Consider the following 22,543-nt stretch of genomic DNA (forward strand, 5'->3'; position numbering starts at 1 on the left):
CTAAGAAAATACAAAAAAAACCCCAAAATAATAAAAAAAACTACTAAAAAAATATAAAAAATACTAAAACCCACAAAAAAAACCCCAGAACAACAACAACCCCCCCCCATCAATAAATGTAATTTGATTTTTTTCAGAAGGCGCCAGCGTTCGCTCTCACATCGCTGAGGGGGAGATGGGGGGGGGGGCAGGAACCAGGCCAGCCGGGGGGGTCTGGATGCGCTCCGGGTTTATTGCCGGGGGGGGGCAAAGCTTCACAGTCCGTCCGTCGGAGCCGGGACGGCACCGAGCGCTTTGGGGACCCCCACATCCCCCCCCCTCCCAAAACCCCCAAAAGCGCGTTAGTCGGCTCCGTCGATGCGCAGCGCAGTGCGGGGGGGCCCCGGCCGGGGGGCCCCGGGGCAGGGGTGCCCGTTGAGCTGGGGCCCCCCCGGCGTCTTCCTGGGGGCCAGGGGGCAGGCGGCCCCCCCCGGGCAGGAGCGCTTGGCGCTGGGCGCCGGCCGCTGCAGCTTGTGCTCCAGCAGCATGTGGTGCTGGGGGGGCAGCCCCAGGCACGCCCTGCGGGGGAACCGGCGTCACCGGGGGGGCCACTGGGGACGGGGACATCCCACTGGGGGCCACTGGGGAGGGGGACATCCCACTGGGAGCCACTGGTGATGGGGGACATCCCACTGGGGCCACTGGGGAGGGGGACATCCCACTGGGGGCTACTGGGGACGGGGACATCCCACTGGGGGCCACTGGTGATGGGGGACATCCCACTGGGGCCACTGGGGAGGGGGACATCCCACTGGGGGCTACTGGGGACGGGGACATCCCACTGGGGGCCACTGGTGATGGGGGACATCCCACTGGGGCCACTGGGGAGGGGGACATCCCACTGGGGGCTACTGGGGACGGGGACATCCCACTGGGGGCCACTGGGGAGGGGGACATCCCACTGGGGGCCACTGGTGATGGGGGACATCCCACTGGGGCCACTGGGGAGGGGGACATCCCACTGGGGGCCACTGGTGATGGGGGACATCCCACTGGGGCCACTGGGGAGGGGGACATCCCACTGGGAGCCACTGGTGATGGGGGACATCCCACTGGGGCCACTGGGGAGGGGGACATCCCACTGGGACCTACTGGGGATGGGGGACATCCCACTGGGAGCCACTGGTGATGGGGGACATCCCACTGGGAGCCACTGGGGATGGGGGACATCCCACTGGGAGGACACACATCCTACTGGGAGCCACTGGGGCTGAGCACTGGGACCCACTGGGTTGGCCCCGTGGCTCCGAGCCCCAGGAGCTCTGCCGGCCCTGGGTGCCAGCAGGGGCGCAGGGTGGGAACCCCAATACCTGAGGATGTTCTCGATGCAGCTGCGCTGGCGGAAGAGGGCGTTGACGACGGGGGTGCCCTCGGGCACGAGTGGGGCTTTGCAGAGGAACCCCACGATGGAGAGGACGCTGTGGAAGCCCTGGAACTCGGGGTCGGCCTCGGTGCAGAAGGTGATGCGCTGGCACAGCTCGGTCAGGATGGCCAGGTCCAGGATGATGGGGCTGGCCAGCAGCGAGTCCTGCGGGCACCCAGGGCCGGGGGGTGAGCCGTGAGCCACCCCCGGGGACGTTGTCCCCTTCCCGGGTCACCCCACGCACCTCACACGTGTTGTGGATGACGATGGTGTTGGTGCCGCCCATCATGATCTCCGACGTGTACTCATCCAGCGCACGTTTGCTGTCCCCCACGTAGGGCACATACTTGATCACCACCTGCAAAGCGACATCTCTGTCACCACCACCCCCGTCGTCACCGCGTGTCCCCCTCCCCGGTCCCCAACTCACGCAGTGGTCGGGTTTGTCCTGAGGTCCGTAGAGGATGGGGTTGGCTTGGACTGTGTCATCCACCACGTTGCTCTTGGAGATCTCCTTGGAACGAAACTGCTGTGGGGCCGAGAGGTTCTTCCCATCGTTGTTTCCCAGGTGGTTGTAGCTCACGATGGACTTGGTCTGGGCAGGAGATACAGGCAGGTCACCCCCCAGTGGCACACAGGTGTCCCCCCGGCCACCCTGTCCCCACATACCTTGAGTCCGGCGCCCACCAAGAAGTCCACCAGGACCGATTTCAGCTTGGTCTGACCCGACTTAAAGTCGTCACCGCAGATGAAGACGTGGCGCTGGGCGGCCAGCTCCACCGCGCCCGGCACGAAGGTGTTCTGGGGGGAGCCGTTGATGTAGGCGCAGCCCTCCAGGATGCTGGCGACGGCGAAGAGCGTGGATGGAGACACCTCCAGGCCTTGCTGCGGGGACATGAGGTGGCTCAGCACCAGCAGGGCGCTGGTGTCACCCCCTGGGTCCCCTCCCCGGTCCCCTGACCTCGATGGCCCGCAGCAGGTTGTTGGCCGTGTCGTTGAGGCCCGGCACGACGTCGCAGAAGCGTTCCGTGTTGGCTGTCCACAGGACGATGACTTTGTCCACCCCGCTGGTCTCCTTGAAGTCCCGGATGTCCCTGCGGATCTGCTCCATCTGGGACGGCACCAAGGGGGACACATCAGCCCGGTGGGATCCCCTCCGTCCTCTGCATCCCACCAGCGCCCCACCAGGACCTGTTCAGCCATGGTCCCGCAGAGGACGTTGTCCGCCCGCTCCTCCTGGTTGGCGGCGATGAACTCGGGGATGTAGATGGAAGGTCGTGGCTTCATCTTCTCCAGGTGGGGCCAGAGCTGCTCCTGCAGCGGCCAGTCCAGCACCTCCGCCCGCCGCATGGCCTCCGCCAGGTTCAGCGAGGAGATGTCCCAGCCTGGGGGACGAGGGGTGACCCCAGTGCTCAGGGTCCCCCATCCTATAGTGGGGTCCCCTCCACACCTCACCTACCGTCGAAGACGATGTCATTGGGGTGCACCATGGGCAGAAGGTCCCGGAAAGGCACGTAGACGTCACCAGAGGGGCCAGTGCCCAGGCAGACGGTGGAAGCTTGGAGCAAGGAGCCGTAGTAGTTGGCTTTCTGGGATGGAGAACATGGGGATGAGCTGCCGGCATGGGGCCTGTCCCAGCCACGGGACACCCACCTTGCACCCCTGAGCTCCGTGTTCCCACCCCTGTCCCAGCCACGGGACACCCACCTTGCACCCCTGAGCCCCGTGTCCCCATCCCTGAGCTCCATGTCCCCATCCCTGAGCTCCGTGTCCCCATCCCCGTCCCAGCCACGGGACACCCACCTTGCACCCCTGAGCTCCGTGTCCCCATCCCTGTCCCAGCCACGGGACACCCACCTTGCACCCCTGAGCTCCGTGTCCCCATCCCTGTCCCAGCCACGGGACACCCACCTTGCACCCTGAGCTCCGTGTCCCCATCCCTGTCCCAGCCACGGGACACCCACCTTGCACCCTGAGCTCCATGTCCCCATCCCTGTCCCAGCCACGGGACACCCACCTTGCACCCCTGAGCTCCGTGTCCCCATTCCTGTCCCAGCCACGGGACACTCACCTTGCGCCCCTGAGCTCCGTGTCCCCATCCCTGAGCTCCATGTCCCCATCCCTGAGCTCCATGTCCCCATCCCCGTCCCAGCCACGGGACACCCACCTTGCACCCCTGAGCTCTGTGTCCCCATCCCTGAGCTCCGTGTCCCCATCCCTCTCCCAGCCATGGGACACCCACCTTGCACCCCTGAGCTCCGTGTCCCCATCCCTGTCCCCCATGGGACACCCACCTTGCGCCCCGTCTTGGTCATCCAGGACAGCCCCAGCTTGTTGGCCAGCACGGCTGCCGTCACGGTGGTGCCGTTGTTGCCCCCCCAGCCCACCAGCATCACGCCCAGGCGGGGGACGTGCCGCCCCGTCCGGAAGGTGAAGCGGGTCGAGCACGGCCGCACCTGCGGGACAGGGGACACGTGGGGATGAGCGCCAGTGGCGCTGAGCCCCCCCGGCAGCCGCCACGGCCCCTACCTTGGTGACGCCGTTCTCCTTGCAGACGTGCACGGTGCTGTACGTGTACTTGGCCTCGATGAAGTCCTTGCCGTAGGTGACGTCGGGGCTCTCCACGAGGAATGGCTCGGCCATTGTTCCCGGAGCTGGAACAGGAGGAAATGGGTGTCAGCCCCCGGCCCCCCGCCCTGCCGGACACGCCACCGACGGGGACCTTGGCTCCCTGCCCCGCCAGCTCCCAGCGGCGCTGCCAACCCCGGCCCGGCCCGCGCGCAGCCCCCCGGGACCTCGCTGAGCCCCCCGGGTCCCCATCCTGCTCCGGCAGGGCTGTCCCTGCTGTCCCCTCCCCGGGGTGGCAGCAGGCACAGAAAGGCATAGGGACCAGGGATGCTCTCCGGGGACTCCCAGCAGTGCAGGGGACATGGGGACAGGGATGTCCCCACTCCCAGCAGTGCAGGGGACATGGGGACAGGGCTGTCCCCACTCCCAGCAGTGCAGGGGACATGGGGACAGGGCTGTCCCCACTCCCAGCAGTAGAGGGGACATGGGGACAGGGCTGTCCCCACTCTCAGCAGTACAGGGGACAGGGGGACAGGGATGTCCCCACTCCCAGCAGTACAGGGGACATGGGGACACGGATGTCCCCGCTCCCAGCAGTGCAGAGGACATGGGGACAGCCCTGTCCCCACTCCCACCAGTGCAGGGGACATGGGGACAGGGCTGTCCCCACTCCCAGCAGTGCAGGGGACATGGGGACAGGGCTGTCCCCACTCCCAGCAGTAGAGGGGACATGGGGACAGGGCTGTCCCCACTCTCAGCAGTACAGGGGACAGGGGGACAGGGATGTCCCCACTCCCAGCAGTACAGGGGACAGGGGGACAGGGCTGTCCCCACTCTCAGCAGTAGAGGGAACATGGGGACAGGGATGTCCCCGCTCCCAGCAGTAGAGGGGACATGGGGACAGGGATGTCCCCGCTCCCAGTGGTACAGGGGACATGGGGACAGGGATGTCCCCACTCCCAGAAGTAGAGGGGACATGGGGACAGGGCTGTCCCTGCTCCTGGGGGGGCAGAGGGTGCAGGGGACAAGAGGTGTTGCTGCACAATGGGTCGGCACAGGGGACACGGGGACAGGGCTGTCCCTGTCCCGGCGGGTGGCAGAGGGCGGGGGGGACACGGGGGGCTCTGCTCCTGCAGAGGCAGAGTGGCCACGGGGCTCTCCACAGTCCCAGGAGTGCCGGGGATTTGGGGACACGGCTGTCCCTGCTCCCGGGGTAGTGGCAGAGGGGACAAGGGGTGTCCCTTCCCCCAGGGGTGGCAGAGGGGACAGGGGGACAGGGGCTGTCCCTGCCCCGGGATGCTGGGGACGAGGGGACAGGGCTGTCCCGCTCGGGGGGGGCAGAGGGGACACGGGGTCGGGGCTGCGCGGGGGACCGAACGCTCTCACCGGTGACTCGGGCGCGATGGAGGCGGCGGAGCCCGCGGGGTCGATGCGATCGCGGCCGCTCTGTCCCCGCCGATTAATTCGCTCCCGGGCCCCGCCCCCCCCGCCCCGCCCCCCGCCCCCGCACGTGCCCCCGGTACCGGACACCCCCCCGGCACCCCGGTACCGGACACCCCCCCAGCACCAGCACCCCAGAGCCCCCAATACCTCACCACCCCCAGCACTGGCACCCAGAGCTCCTGGTGCCCTATGGGCACTGGCACAGTCATCTCAACACCAGCACCCCACATCCCCTGGCACAGACACCCCAAAAGCTGTGGCACCCCTTATCCTTTGCCATGGGCACCCCAAAGGCCATGGCCCCCCTCACCCCCTGGCACGGACACCCCAAAGGCCATGGCACCCCTCACTCTGCAGCACGGACACCCCAAAGGCCGTGGCTCCCCTCACCCCCCGGCACGGACACCCCAAAGGCCATGGCACCCCTCACCCCCTGGCACAGACACCCCAAAGGCCATGGCCCCCCTCACACCCCCGGCATGGACACCCCAAAGGCTGTGTCACCCCTCACACCCCCAGCATGGACACCCCAAAGGCCATGGCCCCCCTCACGCCCTCGGCACGGACACCCCAAAGGCCATGGCCCCCCTCACTCTGTGGCATGGACACCTCAAAAGCCATGGCACCCCTTATCCCTTGGCATGGACACCCCAAAGGCTGTGGCCCACCTCACCCCTTGGCACGGATACCCCAAAGGCCATGGCCCCCCTCACCCCCCGTCACGGCCCCCGATCCGAGTCCCTCCGCCGCCCCCGGAGCCCCCGTGCCCCCCACCGCCGCAGGCGATGCCGCAGGGCAGCCACCCCCGGTGTGAGCCCGCACCCCACACGTTTCGGGGTGCCCGGGGGCTGCTCCCAGCCGCCGCGGAGAAAGGGCCGGCACCCCGCTGGGCGTCCCCCTTTCAATGGGCAGGCGTCGTTCCAAAGGAGCCCCCCGAGCAGGAGGGCGCATTCCGGCCCCTTCCCCACCCTCGCTCCCCGCAGACACGGGCGAGGACAACTCTGTCCCCCCGCCACTGCCACCCACCCACCCGCTCGGTGGGGCGACGCCGCCACCCACCCTCCTGGCACCCGGGGCGCCATGGGAGCGAGCCTGGGGGGCACCTGCCACCAACGGGGCTCGCGGCGTGGCGGGACTGGGGGCCGCGGACGGCCCGCGGGCCAGGGCCGAACAATGGTGCCTTGGTGCTGGGGCTGGAGGACAAAACGAGCCCCGCGCTGGAATGCCAGTGCCTCAGCAAATTATTGAAACAAAAATAACATTTCTTTGTACAATAATCCTGCGGCGGGGAGGGTCCGGGCAGCGCTGCCAGGGCCCGCGCTGGTATTTTTCCACTGCTTCCCTCTATTTTTTTTTTTTTTTTTGGAGGGTTTTTTTTTTTTCTCCCCTTGCCCCCCTCCCAGAACTCCCACCATTGTTCCTTCCCCCACTCCCTTCCCACTCCTCCCACGCTCGGCACCGCATGAGCATGGGCTCCCTTGTTCCTGCTCGCCCAACGCGTCGGCCATGGGCCGCGAGCCCGGGACGGCCGCCCAGCGCCTTCGCTCCCCAGCTGCCGGAGGATGGCGGGGGGCCAGGCGAGCGCACAGCCATAGCGACCGCTCCCGCTCCCCCAGCAACGGTGCCCACCCGCCCTCCGCCAGCAGAACCCCCTGCGTCCCCAAGGATGGGGCCACCGAGCCCCCGATTTGGAGCTGTGGAAGCACCGGTTCCTCGGTGGTTCATCGTAAGCAGGTTCAGGGCTCAACTCCGCACGAGCCGGAGGGATGCTCCGTGCGCAGGGAAGGGCTCAGCTGGGGGGGGGTGCAGGTAGGAACCACCCCTTGTCCCCCCAGCAGGTCCAGGCTAACCCAAGCAGCTCCAGATTTGTGTTACGGACACGTTTGCTCCGTTCACGGTTGGTTTTTTCCCCTTCTGTAGAACAGTCTCCAGGCTCTGAGCCTTCATTCTCTCCCCTGTCCTCTCCTCCCCAACCTCACGCTGTCCCTCTCCGGGTGCTGTGCGCCCCAGGACAGAGCCACGCATGGAAAGGGACAGGAACGGGTGACTGGGGGTGGTTGGAAGTGCAGCAGCTGCTCTGCAAGCGGGACCAGCGCCATCGGAGCGTGTCAAGGACAAACGATTCTACTGAGCTTCCTCCTGCAAACAAGCCACGAGCAAAAAGGTGCCCGGAAAAAACCCACTGTGCTTTCGTGTGTTTCCAGCATCCCTAAAAAGCTGAAGCGCAGGGTCACCTCTGCCTTCCCACACGTCTGTGAATCTCATTTGAGGGCAGTTTGTGCCCGATGTGGTGCAAAGTGACACTTTTCCCAGGTGTGACCTGAACTACCAGAGCCCAGAGCTCCTCTGGAACCCGCACCAGGCTTGGCTTGGGCAGGAGGGGCACAGCTTGGAACCCACGCTGCTCCTCATCCCTGGGAAGGGCTGGCAGCCCGGCCGGGCACAGATAAGGAGCAGCGGCAGGAGCCGGGCTGGCTCTGGCACAGAGGACCCAGCCAGTAAATTTCCACTGGGGCAGCTCGGCGTTTCCGCGCTCAGTGCGTGACCCCAGCCGGAGCTGCCAGCGGTGGAGAGGAATGCCCCAGGAAAGCTGGGACGGGAGGGGACCCTTCCGCATGAGCCCCCGCGCACAGCCCACACAGCACCAGCTTTTCATCAGCTGAGCACCCCAGGGGGAAGCTCTCATGAGCGAGGAATTAAAGATGGTAAAAGAGGAGCTTGGGGGAGCAGAAGTGGTCTCAGAGGCAGCATTTGAAACTAAAAACCTGGCGATTTGGGGCTCTGCAAAAGCATCAGCTCACCCAATGCATCGCAGCTCTTGCTCCGTAAGCGAGTGTCCCACAGGAGCACTCACGGAACCCAAAGGTTCCCACGTGCCATGGGAGCATCACGTCCCTGCGTGGGTCCTCGTGCTGTTATATGACTCCAAGGTCAAGGCTGATGAGACAGAACCAAGCAGAGCCCTCCCTGTTCCTCCTACCCTTAAATAAAGCCAAAGTGTTTCTAAGATATTTTTTGATTGCTGGGTTATTTTCTCTTTCTCCATATTTTGCTCTTTTGGAGGTAGAATCCAGCATCCTGCGCTAAAGCAAAGGGAGCTGTGGGTGAACATGGATGGATCAAGACCAACTGCCAATGCTTTTGGGCTCGAGACCACCAAACCTGCCGCTGTTAGCTCTCAAAGCGGGCAGTACAGCAACTGCTATAAGAAAACGGAAGATATTTAGTGCATATTATGGTACATAGAATTTACCAGAGTCCTCTGTTTTATTGTGCCTGCTCCAGCCACAGCCAGCAGCACAGCCAGGGATGCTATGGAAGCCCGGAGCAGAGCGAGCAGCTACCATGAGAGCAGAAAAAAGGGACAGAACCTCAGTACGACCGGTGCCATTTGTACCCTGTGCTTTAGGCAGATGATTCATCCCCCGTGGGTGGAGGCGGCAGCTCCAGCAGCGTGGTCAGGCAGCGCAGTGGCAGCATCTGCACCAGTCCCATCGCCATCTCGCTGCTCTGGCAGCGCCGACCCCGCTCCAGCTCCCCATGGATGTGACTCACCTCAGACGTCAAACCCAGCTTGGTTCTCCAAGCACGAAATGCAAGAGCCGCTGTCGCAGACAAGCGGAGACACCCGAACCAGGTCTGGACCGTCCCCAGCAGCTGTGGGCTCCAAGAGCGAGCCAGCATGGCCGAGGAAGCTCCAGCATCACCGATCCAGAGGGAAGCAGCGAGGCCCTCGCTTGCCACCACCACCTCCTGCCCTCCTGGCTGCTGTGCTCTGTGCTCACAGGACCCCTCTAAACCCCAACACCAACGCCAGCAATGGGTGCTTCCTCAAAAGCACCTTTTCCCCCAAAAATCTGTGTGTTAACACCATTGGAGTAGGAAGACCTCCAAGCTCCTGCCACCACCTGGAGATGCCGATCCCACCGGAGCACCAGGAAGGCATCCTGAAGAGCAAGGCTGCTCTGCAGCCGTGTTTCTGGACCACAGCTCTCCCCATACGCAGCAAGAAAACAGACAGCCCGTACTGAGCACCTTCTCCTTGTCCCGTTCCTTACCCGCCGCTCTGATACTTTTACTCCCTCACTGACACAGATCCTTTGCTTCCTGCTTTCAAACTCCACGCCAGCCATTTATCACCTTTCTCTTTCACGTCCTCTCGCAGCACTGAAAAGAAACGTACAACCTTAGTGTTTGCTTGTTTTCCAATACAGTGAATTTATTATATGTTGCAAAATCAGCACTCAGCTTTTTTTTTTTAGTGTACAAAAAAGACACTAGCTCTTAAGAAAAGATTAGGAAAGCTGAAGACTATGCTGCCTTTAAATTGTAACATTTTGGCAAAGTGAAAAGCTCTCTTTTTGTAAACTCCAACTCCATGGCTCAATATAGTTTTATCCACAGTACAATATTACAAAGTAAAACACAGTATCAATAAGTTAAGATCATACTTAATCACCTAGAACTGGTTTCTATTAACCCAAAAAGCACAATTTTTTTTTTTTTGCCTAGCTTCGTAATCTCTAAAAAGAAAAGAAAACAAAACAAAAGAAAAAGGCAGATTCGACTACAATTCGTTAACACAGTCCAAAAGAAAAAGTGAAGCAGAATGTTGTTGAATGCTCATTGGGTCTCACAGTTTGGATATTCATTAAATATTTTCAGTTTTTATATTCAAATTTTTAGAAGTTCCAGAATATACAGGTAAATGTACACAATACATCTTCGTATACAACTCTGTTTGCAAAAATATCTTATAGCAGATGTATAAAGATTGAGATCCATCTCTATCCCCCCCCCACCCCAAAGCAACAAAAAACCCCGGTCAAAATATTAAGGATCAGGAGGAGAAGTGTTTCTACGGAAGAATTTACTCATCCTGGGTTTGTAGCTGCTGCCTCTTCCACCATCCAAGTTTCAGGCTCCTCGCGATCAGAGGTGAAGCCTCACCAAGCCCCGCGGTGGATGCGATGGGTGGGCGCCAGGAAGTTTGGCCTCACCACCGTGAATGCCGAAAGCCGTGTAACCGCCAGCTGGCGACACCGCTCGCAGGTCTGGCACCAATTGGGTTTTGCAGGGACAAATCTCACAGCGGGTCCGAGAAAGCGCAGCGCCCCGGTTCCTCCAGGCAGCCCAATGCTCCCTTCCCACGTCCCTGGGGCTCCGGGGGGGATCCACTGCGCTGCTGAAATCCAAAGCCATGGGAGGTTTGTGGGGATCGGAGCTGAAGTGAGGCCCGAGGGTGGACGCTGACACCAGCCACCGCTTAAGGAATCCCACGCTGGCCCAGTGCAAGACCCCAGCGAGCAGGAGGACAGAGTTTTCTGGACAAGAGCCTTTGATTCTCCTGCATTTTCCAGCTTTTCCTGACGAGCAGAAGCGCTGGAGGCAGGCAGCGTGACACAAACGGCTTGGCCCACAAGACAAACTGCTCCCTAACTTCCACTAGTCTTTTTCTGGAGAGGATGAGATGGGACCGAAGCGCTTCCCGAGCCTCAAGAGGCTCATCGGGACTTCCCTAGCTCACCCTACAGACCTCGGACATCACATCGCTTCCCCTTTCTCCTTCACCACTCCATTCCTGAACAGGTCTGGGCTTTGTAGAGCAGCGGGAGACTGTGGCTTTCCAGTGGCAGTCGGTGGACCGCGTGCTGGCCGGCTCAGCGCCGTCCCGTCAGCAGCAGGCTTGCGTTTGAAGAACGGGATGGCAAAGTCCTGGTGGGCGCTGGACGCTGCGGGCAACGCGGCAGGGAGAGAAACTCAGAACATTGCAAGCGGCAAAGCAAAGCGGTGGCCCTGGCCGGACGACGCAAACCCCATCCAGCCAGAATGGAATTATTAGTATTTTTATACAGCAGATGGACCCACTTTATTTTTGGGGTGGAAAAGGTATAAATTACTCCTTGTGTAAGAACTATTTCCCTCCTTAAATCTGCCATTCCGCTCCTTCAAAAGGGTGAAAGACTCCTCAGTGCAACCTCCAAGGGAAGGAGACGCCACAGGAAAGTAATCCTTTACTTTGAGATAAACGGAAGCGGGAAGAAGTCAAATCACACAGGCTGGCAGGATTAAAAGGGGAGAGGGGAGAGAAAGAAAGAGCAGAGTTAAAGGACACCTTTGTGCTTTTTGGCGTGTTTCTCACACCCTGGCCATACTGGAAAACTGTTCCCTTCAAGTCCAAAAAGAAAAGAAAAACCAAATCCCGAAGAAAGACGGCACGGAGAAGCTGGCGATAAAGCCCAGCAGTGGAAGTGACCCGCATGGGAAAACGCTACCTTGCTTCTCTCACGCTCGGGCGCCTGCTCCGAGACTGATTTTCTGCTGCTGCTTCTTTGGAACTACACAAAAAATAGAAGAAGAAGAAAGCACGGCATCCCCAACCCCCCTCCTCTCTCCTGGGTCAGCCAGGTAATAAAATAACTTCTCTGAGTGCCCATCCGCTCGGCTCCAGTTAACACTGCAGGTAGAGGACAGGGAGGGGTCTCAAACACTTGGCCTACAGGGAAAGGGGAGGCACAGTTTTAGAAAAAGATGCTCTTTTTTTGTTTTCTTATACAAAAATAGACCTTAGTCTCGTTAGCAATTAATAAAACTGGCTGCCTTGGTATAAAACTATAAAAGTCAAAGACAGACAGGTCTCTCGACCTTCCCCGCGCTGGTACGAGAAGGTGAGCGCAGGCAGACGGGGTTGCGCCTGCTGGAGAGGCCACTGCAAAACCTTTACGCCCGCTGCTTCCAAACGCACAAGCGGATTGAAAAAAGAACTAAGGGTGGTTTTGTGGGTTTTTTTTTTCCACATGGAGGATCCACTTCTGCACTGCCCAAGGCACTCAGCGTGGATCCCCGGGCTGCTCCCCTCCTACCGACACAACCGCCTCGAGAGAGCACACACCGGAGAGGAGAAAAGCAGGAACAAACAACGAGAGCTCTGGGTACGTGGTGTATTTAACGCGGTGCCATGAGGAGCAGACAGCTTGCATACGAACAGTCGCAGGTGCCAGAGGAGGAGGTAACCTAGCAGCATTCCAGTTCCTCACCATTTGAAGGACAACGTGTAACCCAGCAGACCTGGGCCGGGGGTAATTACACTTCATGCCAAACTTTAATCCATGAAAACTATTGATTCTTAACCTTTGGGAGCTTCGTTCACTTTAGGCAAGTTTTTTTTTTCCCTTAAGTGTCAAACGCTGGCTTCAAAATAAGCAGATTTTTTTTTCTCACTTGTTAGATTCCAACATTCAGAGAGGCTAAAACTCAAAGAGGACTGTGCCAGGCATTGCGCTCACGACCCGGCTCGGACACAGACATGACAGATTCGGCATCGTAAGGAATCCCCAAGTTCTTCAACCATGAGGAATTAACGCTCGTCTCTGAAGGGAATAGAGTTGTATAAAAGTGAACGTAACGTCCAGGTGACTTTTTTGTTTTGCCCTACCCAGTCCCGCTCGGCGCCAGCTAAAACTGCTGTTGGTCATACTCTGCTATCAGTTTTTTAATGTGAGCCAGTTTGTTGTGGAGGTATTCGCAGCGGTTCTTCTCTTGGCTGTAATTGGGGTTAGTCTGCAAAGAAAAATGAAGATGCAGTGACAGAAGGAGATCCTTCAGAGCTCCTGTGCTGAACCCAGCCTCAGAGCATAAATATATGACCAAAGAATGAAGCTTTTCTAGCTGGAGGAGTAGGTACCCATTTCCAATAGAATCATAGACTACTTTGGGTTGGAAGGGACCTTAAAGATCATCTAGTTCCAACCCCCTGCCATGGGCAGCATCATCCCACTAAATCAGATCGCCCAAGGCCCATCCAACCTGGCCTTGAAACACATAGACCTGCTCAAATAAAGCAAAACCACAACCCCTTCTCCCCACAAACCAGCTCCAGGAGCCCCTGCACAGGGAAGTGAGTGCACCCTGAGCCAGGCGTGGCTGAACTCGGAGCCGCTGGGCCACACACCTTGGCTTCCAGCGAGCATCACCTGCCCCGTGTTAGCACCGAGTCGTGCAAGCCTGGGAGCTGTACAACACAGAAGAACTTGCAGCACACAGAGGGACTCTTCAAAAGCCTCCCAAGTCCCTCCTCGGGGGCAGCAGAGCCCAGGGCCGTACTCGTAGATTCTAAGAAGCCCCAGACTGTCCCAGCATTTCCATCTCATCAAGCTATATCAGAACCCCCTCCTGTCAACAACCATTGCTTCACATATGTATGATGAGATGTGAAGTGTTCTGCGTGCCCCACACTCTGAAAAGCCCCACTGAGCCCTGCAGGGGTCTCCGTACCCAGCGATTCGTGCTAGAGACTGTGCTCAGATTGCATCCCCAGACCAGCAGATCCCAGTAAAACCCAGTACCAGCCTCTGTCCCTGAACACAAACCGTTCTTCCCCTTGACGGGATAATGGCACTGACTGAACACACCTCAACCTCGTGCCAGCATGCTGCTCACACAGCTGAGAGCTCCCCAGGATCCAAGGAGCAGTCCCAGCTCCCCACAAACCCTTTTGATCCAAGAAAGGATCACTTTTTGGACAAGCTCGAGCTGAACAAAGATCTGCTGGCAAGCTTCAGTGACCGGGTTTTTTGCTTGGCAAGTGCCCAGCTCTCTCAGCCACCAAAGGCACCGCCCAAAGCCTTTTTTGTGGCCAACTATTTTTACTTACCTTTTTAATTTTCCGATACTCCTGTAAAATTTGATCATGGATGGTCTAAAAAAGAAAACATAGCTTATTATTTTCAGAAGACCCAGCAGTGCTGTGACTCGCTGCAGCAGGCAAGCATTTCCCCATGGCTCAGTGTGCACACACTGAACAAAATCCACCCCTCTACGACTCCCTTGTGAAATCCGATGGCTACAACCAGCCTCGCCAACTCCGTGACTACACTGGTGCCAGCACTGGGAGCACTGGAAGGATCAGGCGCCACTTCCCAGCCATGAGAACCACCTGCAAGGGGCACTGGGTTGGCAGGATGACTGACGCTTCCTCCACAGCTCAGACTCATTTCCCCCCGATCTAACAATAATTCAGTGAAGAATCACTGCATTTCTCTGAGAGGGAAAGGACGTTTGAGGGAGGAAACAGCTCTCGGCACAATAGGTGCTCTGTAAAAATCTGTTGTACTCAATTACTTTCTCAAGATAATGAATCGTTAAAGCTCTTAAAATCAGGCTGACAAGTCAGATTTTGCTACATTATTAAGATCAAAGATTCCAAGGAAACAGATGACCCTGTCCCAACTCCCCTTCCAGCCCCGATACGCTACCATATGTGCGAATATGAGCTTTCTGGCTGGGATACACTAATAGCTTCCAGCAGCTTTTGGCTGAAGACGCCAATTGTCTCACTGAGGCCTTTCCTTGTCAACAAGTACCATGATGTGTGCTCCGGCTCAAATACGAAAGAACACAAAGCTGTTTTAAGAACAGTCTTCAGAGCCGTCAGCTGTGTGCACGTTCTGCATCCACCAGTTCTGGGCTCTGAGCACTCCAGTTTAGACACCAACCCATCCCAACAGCCTCACATGCAGCAACTACAAGGAGCTGTAGCGCTGCCGCTTGCAGAAGTAGCTTTCCAAAAGACATTTGTTTCTACCTTATATTCTTCAGAGCCCTGCAAAAGCTGCTTCAGCTTGGCATCTAACTGCGTAAACCGGCGAGTTATCCTTTCTATCCGAGCATGTAAGTCTCTGTACTCGTTGTATTCCGCATTGAAGTCATTTTTGTAACTCTGACGCTGCTCCGAGGAGGAAATGGCTGCGTATTTTCTGGAGGGAGAATAATTTTGTTAATCGGTTTAGTAAGTTTTTGTTCTCCAGACAGCATGAATACCGCAATGCCCAAACCAGGACAGTCAAGCTACCAGGTGACTGCGTTTGAAAACAGTCTCTTATGATTTGCATCAGGGTAGCACAGAGAAAACTGTTAGGATTATTGCCTTGTTCTCTGAATAAAACAACGCAGTGTCTGCTCCCGAAGTTTCCTGTCTGTGCCAAGAATACGCAGGTACAGCAAAGCCCGGGAGCAGCTGAGGGTGTAGGAGGACATTCCGATAGCACTGCCACAGCTTTTCTAACTCCTGCTGGCCCACAGAACATGGAGTTCTGCATCTGTGCCAGACCTTGGAACAGCAGGAATACCATGCTTCCAGTGTTAAGTTTAAAGTAATACAAAATGTGTTCAGCTATCGCAGCAAAACACTCAGTACGATTACGTGGCAAGAAACCACGTTAGACTGACTGTATTCCCACTGTCTCCTGAAGACACCCACCGTGAATTGAGCACCAGAGCCCGTGTTTAACAGATGCACCTTTGAGGCTCCCTGAAATTTATTCATTCAGCTCCACAACAAGCCACTAACCTGACATTTCACACAAAACCCAGCAGCAGGGCCTCTCTGATGGCAAATCCCATCTTTCTGAAGGTGATGACTCTGATCCGCCACCCTACTCTGCCTGCGGCAGGGCCAGCTCGGTGCAGGAACGCGTATAAGCCAACATGGGTATCAAATGAAGGGACAACTCCCTCTCTATTAACCCAAATGTGCTCTCGCCTTCAAGGACCAGTTCCTTGCTCAGAGTTGGTATAAATAAGCATCTACACAGGAGGTGCTGCTAGGAGGTAAGGAAGTTGTCCTCATCAGTATGAAATACACGTCTCTATGAACAAAACAGCCGAGGCAGCTCTCGTAGTTTAAAGAGGTGACATCAAACCAGTTGGATAACACCAGAAGGTGAGACGACAGACCCTGCAGAGTTCATAAACCTCACAGGGTTTCCCTGGGGACAGACCGCAGAGCTGCGAGATCCCTCTATAGGGGGGACCAGCACATCCATTGTGAGCAATGACCCCCGGCCATCCGCATTCTTCTGTACGGCACTAGGAATGCCAGCTTGAAGCGATTTGTATGGTTCCTACAGCCCAGCAAACCACAGCTCTGTAACCACCCGAGAACCCTATCTGTCCTCCCATCAGCTCCAGCAACTGCTCCTGCAGAGCCAGGAGAGGACGCCGCCGCCTCCTCCTGCTCCATCCCTTCCCCTCCGAGTGATCGCACCACAGCCAAACCAGATCCCATGGCATTACCAGCCTTGGCTGAGATGCACGAAAGGAGCATCACCCCCAGCCACGCTGCTTCGCTATCACAGAGCTTTGATTAGAACAGGTTTGGCCTTATGCAGATTTCTAGCTCTATGCACTGGGGCTTTTGTGCTGCAGCAGACGAGTACATTGTTTAATTAACCTCAGGGGGATCTGATTAAGAAGTCAAGAGGTGAAACAGCTCACATTCTAACCCATGGGTTATAACCTCCCTAGGAAGAGTATTTCAGTGGTTTATGTAGACGATCTTGGCTCTGAACAGAGAGGAATTAGCCAAGCTCTCAAAAACCCTCCTTGCCCCGTCTTCCACAACATTAAAGCAGATTGTTTCCTCTCCGAGTTTCCAGCTCTAACATGGAGGTGTTTAATCCTTTCCAACCCCTTCAAGGTATGCAATGTTTCTAGAAGTACTCTAAGAATTGGTTGATAGGAAGATAACCTTGAACTCCAGGAGGAGGTACAGAGCGGATCTCAGTTTAGTCCAGGAACCGTCTGCAAATCCGGATTTAATCTTTTTTTCAAACCCACCATATGAGGTGACATCGAGTAACAATAAAGCCCAACAAAAATCCCCAGTACATTTTGATTTTTAGCTTGAAACAATCCCAAAATGATGAAGCAACTGATAAGGGTACTTACAATAAATAATCTGGCATTTCTGAAGTTGATGTTGGTACACTAGAATTATTGCATGTTCCATTTAAACCTGAAAAAATAAAGATCCTTTTATACACATCCTTACACTTCAAAGCTCTATGCAATTCAACTTCAAATTCACAAACTTATCTGCAATACAGTTTATCAGATTCTAAGGGGTTTCTGGTTTGCTTTGAACTGACAAAGACAGAAGATTCACAATAAGGTAATAAAAGCTTCAAGGCTTCTCTAATATTTGTCTGTCAGCAAAACAGCATCAACATGAACTGAGCAGCAAAACGATCCCAATGTACTTGGTGTATAAACACTGCCTGCAGGGAGTGATCACACCGCTACCACCACTGCTCCACTGCAAAACAAGTGAGTCCAGATGAGCAGAACAGAGCTGAGCAGGGTGTATGTTGTCTCCTGATTCTATACAAGATAGATCCCCGCTGTTACTACTCCGGGAGACAGCAGAGCGGGTTTTAAGGCGTGCAGCTATTCCCTCATGCAGCCCCACCGCCCTGCAGAGAAATCAAGGCATGCTTTGCGCTGTGCAGCTGAAGAAACAGGAATCGCTAAGCAAGACTCAACTAAGAATGTTTGGGAGTTGAAGAAAAGGGACCAAAGACCTCAAGGGGAACAGGCTTCTGAACGCGAGCCTGACACACATGCCTCCTCATAGAATCACAGAATAGTTTGGGTTGGAAGGGACCTTAAAGACCATCTTGTTCCAACCCCTCTGCCACGGGCAGGGACATCTCTCACTGGATCCGGTTCTCCAAGCCCCATCCAACCTGGCTTTGAGCCTCTCCAGGGATGGGGCAGCCACCACTGCTATGGGCAACCTGGGCCAGGGCCCCACCACTCTCACGGTGAAGAAATCCTTCCTCAACTAAACTGAATGTTGTGTTATTAGTTTGGATGAAGAAAGCGGTTAGATAGAGGTTTAAAAAGGGATATTTCTCATAAGCTGTGTGTTACACTGAAAGCCCTAATCAGAAAGTCATCTGCATCCATGAGAAAGCAGCACAAGAGACAAGCAGAGAAGGCTGCAAAGCATTCAACTCTGCAAAAATGCGTCTTTTCCTCCCTCTTCTTCTCAAGTCCTTTACTTTGAGCGAGCAGTGCCCCGACTGCACAGACTCCCCAGGTGCACAGGAAAGGCACACACGAGCCTCAAGGCATCTGCACTGCTTTACAGCTACTGTCAGACAATCCGCAGTGAGCCTGAAATGCCCAAGTCACAAACACAGGCAAGTAAAAGCAAGAACCTAATTCTACCTCTTTAAAAATTCATTATTCTCTCTATTTCCAAAGAAAGGCTTTCCTGGGCAGAATGGAAGAGTGGCAGAAAACCTGGATCATCATGAATACCGCAGTCCCAATCCCCGCTACAGATGGTGGCAGATGATTCTGCTTCCTTCCTTAACCGACCAACGGCGTAAAGCGTGCAGAACAGGGGCAAGGGAGACCGGGGGCAAGGGAGAAGAGGTTTGTTTAGGCTATGAGTGCCACCTACTGTCTGCTGAAAAGCCCCCAAAGGTCCCTCTCCCACAAACCTCCCAGGACAAATTCTGCTTCCCTGCGGCCCCTTCCCCAAGGGGACTTAGAGGAGCTGCCAGCCGTTTGCTGCGGACAAACGGAGCAGGATTAGGCCCGTGCTAGCTGGGTGAAGCAAGGCATAGAAGGAAAAGATCCCAATTCAGATGCTGGCTGTACGAAACCCAAGCAGCCACTGACCACATCCTGTTTATGATCACCCCCGAGTCCAGCTCGGATTCGTTACCTCGCATGCATCAGTAGTGTGGCAGGAACAAAACCTGGCTCCTACTAATTAACAGAGAGGTGGTCATTAAACTAGTTTTAAAGCCAAGCAGAAAAGGTGATAAAGGGTCAGCAACTTCACAAAGAAAGAATGCAGGGTATTTTGGTATTTATGAGAAACACTGACAATGATATTTATCTAGAGAGAGCATGTGTCTGCATCCAGTGCCATTCCAGGGGAGAACAACATTCCCAGAAAAAACTAGGACTGAGACGGAAGGAAGATCCCAGGAGAAGTATCCAAGTGTGGTTCTGCAGTGCCCCACAGTGATCAGAGCTGCAGAATGCCACCAAAAACCACTGGGGAGCAGTCAAACCGCAGTTTGTAGGGGCTACAGAGACAGTGGGGAAGGCAAGAGCTCACATCACATTCACGATGTTAACGTGAAATCGTCCCTTTCCAAGAATTTGACTGATTAGTTTCAAGTTACCATCCTTTTTGAGCCCAAACTGGATGACTTTCATGCACCAAGGATGAGAAGCAACTCAAAGCAGTAACAGGGTGAAGGAACAAGATGGACGCAAGAAGCAATTCAACAACAGATGGGAACAATATTCCCAGAAGCTGCAGGGGACATCCCAGCGCTCCGGGGAGCTGTCACAAACCCTAACAGATAGCAGAGAACAGGGAAGCAGGGAGTGATTGAATGGATGGGATAAGCTACTGTATATTCTCTGCTCTAAGAGTGCATAGAACTGACTTGGAAATGCACTGGTCTGCGGGAAAACATCTTCCTCGCATCTCAGCAGTAACGGATTTGCTGCTGTGCTAGTCCTCGAAGAGAGAGATTCCGAGTAACAGTGGGGTACAAGAAAGCTCTTTCAGCCTGTAAGAGCTGGTTGTGTGCTGCTCTGACAACATTTATCACAAGACTTATCGTTTCTTTTGTGTCCTATATTAAAAGCTTTTGTGACTAACTCTTCATTACCAAGTTAGAGATCAATACAGCAGCCAGCACAACGCCCGGCACAGGCAGAGGAGCTGCAAGCAATCACGCAGCGCTGCTTTTTCCAACAGATCTTGATGTCTGTCTTTCATCCCCACCTATTAATATGACTTTTAATTTAACAAGGAGAAACACGCCACGCTCTGAGGCACGGGAGGTGAAACAGGAAAAACCTGATATCCTCTCGAGAGGCGCATTTGTTGAGTCGGAGGCAGGGACAGCGATATTATTTCGTTAACCACATGGTCTCCACAAGTGGACACACAACCTCTTCCCTCAAATGGATTTAGAGCAGGAATGGCACACAGCTGATCCTGATATTATCTTAGCGCAGGGTGTACAGGAGGACGGCTCGGAGCGTACATACCTGTGACCTCTTCCTGGGGAACACTAACTAAGTCAGCATTTTTTATTACTTCACAGTCCTGCTTCTCCTCTTTGCATTTCTCTTCGTTTTTCTTCTCCTTTCTCTCCTTTTCCTTGTCTTTGTGCTTTTTGGATTTCTTCTTGGTTTTTACGTACGAGCTGCAGTTGTGCTTGCTCGTTTGGGGACAGTCTGTGGGCAACGGATGAGTCAGTCTGTCGGCTGTCTCCGGGTTCTCACAGTCTCTGCCGTTGTGCGTCAGGTCATTGCTGACATCCGAAAGTGGATCGTGAGGCCTCGGCAGCTCCAGCACGGGGAGGCTGGAGCTGGAGCTCACCGACTCCGGGAGAGACGGCGGCAGGGCAGGCGCAGGCATAGGAGCATCCTTCCCATTGGAGGAATTCAGCTTCCCGTTGAATGTGGGTTGAGCTCTGTGAGCCAAATGCGAGATCCTGGGCTTTTTGTTGGCCAGGGGATCAATGAAATCCTGAGGTTGGGTTCGTTTCTAGAAAGGAAAAAGGAAAAAAGCAAACCTTGAAGGCCAGAGGCCCGAGTTATGGATGTGGTTACCACTAGGTGGGGGTGCAACCCCAGACAACGAGGGAGCATTCCCAGGAAAAGAGCTCTGCTAGCAGGGAGAGCTGCCAGCCAGCTCCCAACTCAAGAGGCTGGTCCTGGACACAGGTTGCAGGACCGTCAGCTTCTACAGAAGCTGATCCATCCCAAACCGCTTCCTGACAATGCTGAACCGCTCTGGAGCCCGTGGCTTGGTGGGAGAACTTAAAAACAAACCCACAACACATCAGCAGTTCCTGATCTCCTGCACTGCTCTCACACATTCCAGGCAACCCAGTCTGCTTGAGCTGCACCTTATTTCAACTTTGCCCTTCCGAACTCAAACCCTGCCCTTCACTCTCCTCTGAAACACCCACAAACACATCTGTCCTCTCTCCTGGCCATGGTGTGACGTGTAGAGCACCTCACAGTCACAGAATCATGGAAGGGTTTGGGTTGGAAGGGACCTTAAAGCCCATCCAGTCCCACTCACTGCCATTGGCAGGGACACCTCCCATTGGATCCAGTTGTTCCAAGCCCCATCCAACCTGGCCTGGAACCCCTCCAGGGATGGGGCAGCACCACTGCTCTGGGCAACCTGGGCCAGGGCCTCCCCACCCTCACAGGAGAACATTTCTCCCTAAGATCTCATCTCAATCTCCCCTTTCTCCTTTCCCTGCACTCCCTGATCAAGAGCCCCTCCTCAGCTTTTCTGGAGCCCCTTTCAGCACTGGAAGCTGCTCTAAGGTGTCCTCAGAGCCTTCTCGCCTCCAGGCTGAACAATCCCAACTCTCCCAGCCTGTCGTCATACAAGAAGTCTCTGTCAGATCATCTCCGTGGCCCCCTCTCAACTCGCTCCAACAGCTCCATGTCCTTCCTATGCTGAGGGCTCCAGAGCCAAATGCAGGACTCCAGGTGAAGTCTCACCAGATCGGAGCAGAGGTGCAAGTTCTGCGTTTTATTCCCAGCCAATTTTGCCAGCTCTGTAACAGCTTTGCCCTGGCAACACCTCTCCTTCCTCTTCTCAAGAAAGAGCCATTTCCCGGAAGAGGCGAGATGAATCAGCTGTCAAGTTCTCAGAATTTAAGGCAAAAGAGGACAGCTGCAGCAGCTTTAAAGCCATGTCACAGGGGCCAACGTGACCTGAGGATCCTTTTTATAACTAAGAAGCGTACAGAGAGAAGCGGTTCCCAACTGTCCGCATCAGCCGGACCAGAAGAGCCACGGGCAGGGCCTGGAGCAGCTCCGTGTGCCCATGCCTGCAGGCTGTGGGGCAGCCCGGGGAGGCTGCCGTGGCGGAGAACACATCCCTCAGTCAGCAGAAAGAGCCCAGACAGAGCCAGAACAACGGTTCCGGGGCTAAGTCCGGCCTGAGCCAGCCAAAATCACCCTGGCCAGCCCTCAGTGCAGCGTTGTGCGCCTGCCTGGCAGCGCCGGGCTGCAGGAACCCCGCGGAAAGGTTATTTAGTGCCCAGAAGCAAACAAGAGATGGTTCTGGTTATTTCTTCTGGATATTTTAGTGTTTTCTTTCTGTCTCGGGCAGGGCTGCACTGTGTTTGCAAATGGAAATGTTGTTCCATCCAGGAGCCCAGCTGGATGCACAGCTGCTTTGTCAGGGAGCCACTGACTCCTTTCCCCTCAGTTATTCTCTCTTCTTGCTAACTCCAGGGTCTCAAGGACCCTGCTCAGCGCAGGAATCATCTGCACCTG

General features: G+C 55.9%; 2 protein-coding genes across 3 annotated transcripts in view; both read right to left on the reverse strand.

Moving 5' to 3' along the window:
- Positions 1-313: 313 nt before the first annotated feature.
- Positions 314-10,451, reverse strand: ISYNA1 (inositol-3-phosphate synthase 1). 2 transcript variants are annotated; one of them, XM_054049886.1, is made up of 11 exons: positions 9,472-10,451; positions 3,932-4,056; positions 3,697-3,858; positions 2,862-2,991; positions 2,594-2,787; positions 2,364-2,513; positions 2,072-2,287; positions 1,833-1,997; positions 1,647-1,760; positions 1,350-1,567; positions 314-558 (listed from the first exon to the last, which is right to left on the reverse strand). In XM_054049886.1, the coding sequence occupies exons 2-11, from the start codon at positions 4,043-4,045 to the stop codon at positions 342-344; spliced, it is 1,680 nt and encodes a 559-aa protein (XP_053905861.1). In that variant the 5' UTR covers positions 4,046-4,056; positions 9,472-10,451; the 3' UTR covers positions 314-341. The 2 variants fall into 2 exon arrangements, with proteins under 2 accessions (XP_053905861.1, XP_053905860.1); XM_054049885.1 differs by lacking the exon at positions 9,472-10,451 and adding an exon at positions 5,357-5,455.
- A 148-nt stretch (positions 10,452-10,599) lies between these two features.
- Positions 10,600-22,543, reverse strand: part of ELL (elongation factor for RNA polymerase II) — a 55,586-nt gene continuing 43,642 nt past the window's right edge. Inside the window, exons 8-12 of the mRNA XM_054049884.1 lie at positions 20,282-20,783; positions 17,141-17,207; positions 14,997-15,168; positions 14,067-14,111; positions 10,600-12,973 (exon numbers count right to left, since the gene is read on the reverse strand). Of these exons, the coding sequence (XP_053905859.1) occupies positions 12,869-12,973; positions 14,067-14,111; positions 14,997-15,168; positions 17,141-17,207; positions 20,282-20,783 (891 nt within the window). The 3' untranslated portion in view covers positions 10,600-12,868. The remainder of the gene's footprint in view (positions 12,974-14,066; positions 14,112-14,996; positions 15,169-17,140; positions 17,208-20,281; positions 20,784-22,543) is intronic.

Source organism: Cuculus canorus, chromosome 27 (assembly GCF_017976375.1).
Source record: "Cuculus canorus isolate bCucCan1 chromosome 27, bCucCan1.pri, whole genome shotgun sequence".
In the NCBI taxonomy this organism is placed as follows: Eukaryota; Metazoa; Chordata; class Aves; order Cuculiformes; family Cuculidae; genus Cuculus; species Cuculus canorus.